General features: G+C 23.0%; 2 protein-coding genes across 3 annotated transcripts in view; both read left to right on the top strand.

The window, feature by feature from the left end:
* Positions 1-4,671, top strand: LOC102674058 (structural maintenance of chromosomes protein 5). Of its 2 annotated transcripts, none has more exons than XM_031515317.1 (14): positions 1-345; positions 424-751; positions 818-1,156; positions 1,248-1,376; positions 1,461-1,668; positions 1,747-1,875; positions 1,956-2,480; positions 2,618-2,747; positions 2,813-3,059; positions 3,141-3,548; positions 3,635-3,862; positions 3,943-4,122; positions 4,181-4,276; positions 4,350-4,671. In XM_031515317.1, exons 1-14 carry the CDS (start codon positions 302-304, stop codon positions 4,497-4,499), a joined length of 3,141 nt encoding a protein of 1,046 aa, XP_031371177.1. In that variant the 5' UTR covers positions 1-301; the 3' UTR covers positions 4,500-4,671. The 2 variants fall into 2 exon arrangements, with proteins under 2 accessions (XP_031371177.1, XP_006607150.1); XM_006607087.2 differs by having other exon boundaries at positions 302-345; positions 1,744-1,875.
* Positions 4,672-6,250: 1,579 nt separating this feature from the next.
* LOC102673926 (abhydrolase domain-containing protein 2) overlaps positions 6,251-8,453 on the top strand; it is a 9,110-nt gene continuing 6,907 nt past the window's right edge. Inside the window, exon 1 of the mRNA XM_006607086.2 lies at positions 6,251-6,924. Coding sequence (XP_006607149.1) covers positions 6,770-6,924 — 155 coding nt within the window. The 5' untranslated portion in view covers positions 6,251-6,769. The remainder of the gene's footprint in view (positions 6,925-8,453) is intronic.

Genomic DNA, 8,453 nt, shown 5'->3' with positions numbered 1-8,453 from the left:
TTTATTTATTTTTAAATAATTCAGAATGTCTTTAAAGTAACCACACTATATAAATATATACTATATTTCTTGAAACGGAGTGCATTTGTTTTGAATAGGTTATGTGAATGCTATCCATCCATGTAAAATGGATCATATAATCTAAAGTACAAATAAATAAATTAGTAAAATTCTTCGTTTTAATTTTATTTATATTTACTAATTGTATTATTTCAATATTATAATAAACATTTGATAATGATTACTTAAATAATCTCAATTTCTTATCAATGAATTAATTTAACTTATTTAAAGTGGCATTATGGATAAAGGTATAATTACCTATATTTATTTAGAAAATTTTGTGTAAGTATCAATTAATTTTTTTTAGTTTTTAATTGTAATAAGAAAGGTAAATGTGAAAAATTTCTTATATTTTTACAGAACTTATAATAAAGTTTGCATAAAACCTGGGAGAAATTTGAATGTTATTATTGGTCCTAATGGTACTGGTAAATCAACAATTGTTTGTGCTATTGTACTTGGATTAGGAGGTAAACCTAGTACTATTGGTCGTGCCATTCATATCGCTGATTATGTAAAAAGAGGGTGTGAAGAAGCAAAAGTTGAAATTCACCTCAAAAATGGCAAAAAGAGTGATGTTATTATTCAAAGAATATTTAATATAAATGGGAAATCTTTATGGTTCCTTGATGAAAGACCATCAAATATCAAAGAAATACAAGAATTAATAAAAACTTTTAACATTCAAGTACTTAAAAAAGATTTTTATTATAAATTAATCTTTTCATTATTTCTAATTTATTTTGAATTTCAGGTGGATAATCTCTGTCAATTTCTTCCACAAGATAAAGTACAAGATTTTTCAAAAATGAATGCACAAGAATTATTAGAAAATACAGAAAGATCAGTTGGTGATCCCATAATATTAGAACATCACAAAAACTTAGTACAATATAGAATAGATCATAAAGATTTAGAAAAACAGATTGAAAGCAAGAAGAAAATATTAGAAGAAAAATCTCAAATATATGAAGGTTTAAAAGAAAATGTTAGTAGTATAAAAGAAAAGAAATTAATAAAGAAGAAAATTATTAGCTTAAAACAAAAAAAAGCATGGATATTATATGATCAAAAGCGTAGAGAATTGCTCAAGGTAAAAATAAAAAATTATAATAGTTATGATCATAATTTTCCTATAATAATTTTGTAATTAATTACTATATACATTTTGCTAATTATTATAGTTAAGAAAAAAAAAGGAAACTGCAGTATCTGTATTAAAATCATTAGAAGAAGATATAAAACCTATTGATGATACAATAGAAAAACTAAAATCAGAAATTGGACAACTACAAAATTCTGTTTCAGATCATGTAAGATCATATTTTGACTTGTAAGATAGTAATTAATTATATAATCTAATGATTGTATAATCTAATTTATTCTTACAATTTTAGAATAATAAAATCAAGATTAAAAATACAAAATTAAAAAAAATGATAGATGATATTTTAGATTGTGAAAATAATATTAAAGATTATGAAAATACATGTAAGCATAGAATTCAAATGGAAGAAGCTCGAGATCACGATATTGATATTGCACAACAACAGAAAAACAAACTTGATAACGATTTATTGCTAATGTTAAAAGATATTGGATCTGGTTTGTTTTATTTTAATTATACTTATATCTAAATCAATATATTATGACATTTTTAAAATATGTTATGTTTTACAGAAGAAAATTTAATTAAAAAACGACAAGAAATATTATCCAATATAGAAAATAAGAGAAACATAATTAACATGTTAACAAATAAAAATTCAGGATTAAAACAAGAAGAAGAACGTTTAAGTCTTGAAATTAGAGGTGAATTATTTATTTTATTTTTACTATTTTGTTTTCATGTGTATTTTATTATTATTTTAATAATAAAATAAAATTTTCAGCTCAAGAAACAGAATTACAACTTCTTAACATTGAAACAAAACGATTAGAATTATTAAGGGAGAGAAGTATTGATACATATAGAGCGGTACAATGGTTGAGAGAAAATCAAAATAAATTTTCTAGTACAGTACACGAACCAATATTGCTTAATATAAATGTAAAAGATGCTTCATATGCAAAATATTTGGAAAATGTTATTCCATTTAGGGATTTGATAGCATTTGTCTGTGAAAATAAACGAGATATGAATATGTTATTGCATTACTTAAGAGACGAGCAAAAATTACAAGTAAATGTTGTACATTCTGACCCTATGAGAAATGTTTCCATGAATCCAGCAGTTCCGTTACACCATATTAAACAATTTGGTTTTACCCATTATCTAGTATCGTTAATTGAAGCTCCGAATATCATAATGAAATATTTAGTAACTATGTATAATCTAAACAACATACCTGTAGGAACAAATCAAGTTGATGATAACATTGATCATATACCTAATAGTATACGTTACTATTTTAGTGGTAAGTAAATTAAGATAAAAATGAACATTAAGTAGATATTTTGCATAAATAACGATAAATGTTAGCAGATATTTTGCATAAATAAAATTAATAATATTTGATTGCATAATTAAAATTAATAATATTTTATTTTTTAGTAAACAATGTGTATATGGTAAATAGATCTAAATATACGGGAGAAAAATCTATTGGAATGCAACCAGTATCAAGTACAGGAATGTTATCTATTGTATTAGATAAATCAAGACTATTAAACGTTGAAGAAAAGTTTGTTAATAATTTAACATAATAAAATGTAAATTAAATGTATTGTTATTGAAATTTTTTTTTAGATTGAGAATATTAAAAGAAAGGAAAAGCAATGTATTTAATAAAATTAAACAAATTGATGAGCAAGTACATGAACAAAATAAGGAATTAGATGAATACAGGATTAGCAGAAACAAATATCAGCAGGATTTCCAACAAATACAAACTCTAAAATCTAGAATATCTATGATACAAAAAAAAATTGTAGATCTGCAAAATGAGCGAACTAGTATTGAAAAAATACAAGAATCTTCTGCTAATGAAATAAAGGTTCTATTAAATATTAAATAATTATTTTTCGTATTAAAAAATATATAAATTTATATATATATTTATATATATTTTTTGTAGATAACTATGGATAAACAATTAAAAATTTATAAGGCATACAATACTGAATTAGAAGATTGTTTTAAATGTATTACAGCCAGTGAAGAAACTGAATTAGCATTAAAATTACATAATAAATCCTTAAGAGTAAAAATAAATGATTCTCAAGATTTGAGAGAAAAACTTAAAGTAGCCGAAGATAAAATAAAACAATTTATTTCTGAATTGCAACCATTGAGAAAAGAAGTTGAGAGAATATATAATGAAGCACTAGAAACTACCGATGGCATTAGTCCTCAAGATGATGCATTTGCGGCTATAAATAAAGTATTTAATAAATTACCACCAACTATAGAAGAGATTAATAATGAATTGAACATTGCACAAGCGAAAGTATTCTGTATGGGAAATAATATAGATGGTGAAAATGTGAATTTCGAAAAATTTCATATAAATATAAATTTGTCAAAAAAATAATTAATAACTAATGTAATCATTAACTATTTTAATTTCAGATATTACATGAATATGAACAAGTAGAGCAAGATATACATCAATTAAAAGATATCATTAAAAAAAAAACGCATGAATTAGAAACAATTACACAAAACATAGAAACATTACGAAAAGAATGGTTAACACCTTTGTCACAAACCATTGAAAAAATTAATTCTAATTTTAGTTTGTATTTCTCAGCAATGGATTGTGCTGGTGAAGTTATTTTGGCGCAACCAGAGAATAATGTGAGTTATTTTGAAATAAAATTAAATATAAAAGATATTACATTTATTATTTAAAAATTTATAAAAAATTTAATATTTAGATGGAATTTGACCAATATGGTCTAAAAATTAAAGTAAAATTTAGAGATACTGATCAATTACAAGAATTAACGCGACATCATCAAAGTGGTGGAGAAAGAGCTGTGACTACTGCTATTTATATGATTTCACTTCAGGAATTATCAAAAGTACCTTTCCGTTGTGTAGATGAAATTAATCAGGTATTATAATGAAATTTATATAATTATTATTCTTTTTTTATATTTAATTTTATTATAGGGTATGGATGCAGTAAATGAAAGAAGAGTATTTAATTTGCTCGTAAAAATGACTGGAAGACCAAATAGTTCTCAATATTTTTTACTTACACCAAAGGTATTCTATTAATTATTTATATATCTAAATATAAGAATATCTGATTAATAATTCTCTATCTATTTCTATTTAGTTGTTACCTGATTTACAATATTCAGAGACAGTTACAGTACATTGTGTATTCAATGGGCCATTTATGATTAATCATACAGAATTTGATACAAAACAATATTGCAATTTCATTACTAAGACAATGGAAAAAGAAATTGAGAATAATGATTAATTATTAAGATATTTTGTTATATTGATATTGTATTATACAATATCAGAATACTTATGATATAGACATATTTATATAAGAAATATAGTTTATATTATTGTTATTTTTATGTACTTTTCTACAATATTTGAAATGCAAGTAATCTTAAATGAAAAAAAATTTTTTTTTTTCAATACCTTATTGCAGATTCACAGTATTTATTTCTTCCTTTTCTTTTTTTTCTTCTTTTGAGTTTCAGGCCAAGGGAAACCTCTGCACTTTATTACATCCATAATATTATGACAAGTATAATAAGCATTTTCCATGACTTCTTCATTGAAAATATCCATGGTGAATTTTGTTTTTCCTCCACTTCTTCTTGATTTCTTTGCTTCTTTATTTTTTCTATTGTTGTTATTTTTGCCGTTTTTATTATTTTTCATTTTTTTTAAATTTTTATTGTAATTTTTGGCCATTTTCTTTTTATTCTTTCCTTGCATTTTTTATATGTTCTCAAAATAAAGAATTCAATAATGAAAAAAAATATTAATCACTTTTATATCACGTCTATATAGAAATCGTTACTAAGTGCATGGTTATTTCAATAATGGTTTCCAAGGAACACATATGTACACTGATTATACTAATGATTTTAATTTTCTTGCAATTGTGTATTTTACAATACCAAAAAAAAAGAGTATGTTTAATAATATCATATAATTTCATTCAAATCTAATTAATATTTAATTTTTTTTTCAATTATGAAGGAACACTCATTTCAAATCACATATTCATTCAATTATATTATATTTATTTTTCAGAGAGAATATTTTATATATCATAAACAAACAATATTCTTATCTATATAACACTCTTGAACAATTTAATTATTTTTTATTGTGATGCACGAAAACGAAAAGAATAATTATATATATGAATAACATATATGATGCGATTTTTAAAACTGCACGATAATCGTATTTTTAAATATCGAGCCATAAGATAAATATCGTTTTTACATCGATTAATTATCGAAGTATCGATACAGTAAGTAGATCGAAGTGAACGACCTTGACCTTATCTCAGTAATGTTTCATATTTTTATAGAAATTCCAATAAAATAATAGGTCAGTAACATGATATTTGATTTCTTTCGTAAAATATTTATAATCTTAAGATATTAAAAAGATATTTGATTTTTAAACGAGGATAAAATTATTTTGCTATAAAAGAAAAAGAATATATATGAATATTTTTCAATACATATGATATTTTTATATACATATAAATTGCGTTTATTATTAACAATGTAAAAAATATTAAAATTTAATTATTACAATTGTGAAAACATTATTTCAATATTATTATTTTATTTTGTACTGTGAAATATTTTAAAGTAAAAATTACAGAATAAGAGTAAATTCAATAATTATATATATAATTATATATATAATTCAATAATTATAAATATTTAATCATTATGAAGTTTATTATGTTAATACGTTTAATTTTATTAATGAATAAAATAAAAATAATCAATTTATAGAAAAATTATAATGATGAATATAAATTTTTTCATCATTAAATATATCATGTTAAATATCATTAAATATATTACTCTTGAATTTTGAAGTATTTTTGTAAAACTAATATAATGTTCCATTCAATAAATTTATATTGAAATCTATTCAAGCATTAATTTCAGAAAGAATTTTAAAATTAATTTTGGAATTGTATTTTTAATATAGCTAAAGAAATTACTATGTATTTATGGTTAAGTCGGCCATACTGTAGAACTAATAGAAGAAATGGAGGAAAGAAAAGTATGCTAGCGATACCGATAATGCTAACGGAATAGCAAAATAGACTCACAAACTAAAATTTATGGCATTAGAAATACGACTTTCCGACTATTTATATTTAAGACAGCATCATCTGAAAATTTCAGCTCTGTTGTCTGTCTGATTTGATTTAACATAGCCCGTCTATATGTGAATTGAAGTTTCAATTGACACGGACAGATGGAGGTTTCGCAAGCTTAACTATTGATAGACACGCGCAAATCGACCGTCAAGAAGTGCCGGTAAAACAAACGCGAAATAGTCGGATACAATCCTTGATACGAGTATCACGTTGTTGAGCATCGTCAACGCAACAGCAGCCGTTCCTTCATAACCCTCCAGCATATATTGCTGAGTGTGGAACAATCAGTTCAAGCGTTCCTTTTCATACGTCGATACCTGTACGATAACAGGAAATATAATTTTTGTGGCGTAACAAAGCAAAAGAATAACATGTCCACGGCATTGTTGGCCGTGTTTGCTGTAATCCTATGTATCCTGTTTAGGATATTAAACGTAAACAGTGCACCGCAAAAACCATTGGTCATCTGTCAAGATCAATCATTCCTTACGACGATCCTTAAAATTGCACCTGTTATCACAGAACCGTAAGTTTTCTAACGATTTTTCATTTATTAAATTATATCATGTATTTTGCACATAAAATTCTAAATCTTTCGCTCTATGGTGTCCATAGAGAGAAAGTGAGGTTAGATCAGTTCTAAATATGCCGGACATTTTTCTTAACATCGTTAAGAACCACATGTGGAAAATTTTCTAAGATGATCATTTATTTTTAATTTAGATTTATATCTGATAAATCGATAATGAAATCTTGAAAATGATTTAACGATCGATAAGATCGAAAATTCGCGAAGATTACCAGATACAATTGATAGATAGAGTTTTATTTTGGTTATTTAGCACGGGTGTGATTTAGTTTTCACTAATAACAATCAATCAACAATGAGTTTATCAATCTTTTTAATTACGTACAAAGTATACATTATAAAAAATATAATATTATTTCATTACGTAGTAACTGTCAATAAACTTTATTATTACTATTTATATATTATATGCATATACTTATATAATGCACCTAAATAATAAATATAATGTAGTGTATATTGATAATAGTTTAATACTCATTAAAAAAATAAATGAAAATGATATATTAAATTATAAGTAATAATATATGCTTTTAAAAAATCATAATTAATTAAATATTATAATAATATTACTTTTAAATTTCTAAATAATTAGCAAAAGATATTTAAATAATTATATGCAAATATAAAGAAAAAAAACTTTGTTAATTATTCTTTAAAAGCTTACTTTAATTAATCAATTTTTCAAAAATGAAAAACATTAATTTTTAACATTATTAACATTATTCATTAGACGATATATCTCATAATATCTACAATTTCGTATTTATATGATTTTATCTTCAATAAATATAATTGCACTTTTAAACGCAAATTATTAAAAGAAAGAATGAAACTGACAGAGTGGAAACAATATAATCTGTATAACAATATAGAAAATATAACTGTTAGCATTGTTCTTCCATTTTGAATATTGCATAATGATTTGTTCTGATCTTGGCTATGACCTCACTAAACAACTTTAGAAACTTCAATATGCATTCATCACATTTATCAAAAGATTATGACTATATTATAAACTTATATCACAAAATGACTCATGTTCATTTTTTATATTAATATAAATATATTGATATGAAATAAAAAACTGATTATTTGTATAATGTTTAAATATGAATTCATTGTAAAAAAATAAAATTTTTTTTTTAGATAAATAAGTTGACAAAATGGACAAGAATAAATAAAATAAAATTCGATGAATTATTGTTGTAAATTTTTTACAAATATGATTAAATTATATTTTTTTCGTATTTTATTTTAAATCGTTTCTATAAAAGAATGCATAAAAATTTTTATTGAAAAAACACTTCGTAAATTTTTAAAAAAATTATTTATAATAGAAACATGAAATAAGTAAGAATAAATAATTTAAAAAATTCACTTCAAAGGACTGGAAAATAAAAATTATATATATTAAATATATGTTAATATATATTTATATATTATTAATATAATATATATTATTA

This window comes from Apis dorsata, unplaced genomic scaffold, assembly GCF_000469605.1.
Source record: "Apis dorsata unplaced genomic scaffold, Apis dorsata 1.3 scaffold_1, whole genome shotgun sequence".
Taxonomy (NCBI): Eukaryota; Metazoa; Arthropoda; class Insecta; order Hymenoptera; family Apidae; genus Apis; species Apis dorsata.
This window is presented reverse-complemented; position numbering and strand designations above follow the sequence as displayed.

Bases quoted from the DNA above. Each gene is read 5' to 3' on its own strand.
- LOC102674058 (XM_006607087.2), top strand. From the start codon at position 302: ATGGATAAAGGTATAATTACCTATATTTATTTAGAAAATTTTGT. The intron at 1,377-1,460 runs GTAAGATCATAT...TTACAATTTTAG, and splicing joins AAAATTCTGTTTCAGATCAT to AATAATAAAATCAAGATTAA. The intron at 4,277-4,349 runs GTATTCTATTAA...ATTTCTATTTAG, and splicing joins ATTTTTTACTTACACCAAAG to TTGTTACCTGATTTACAATA.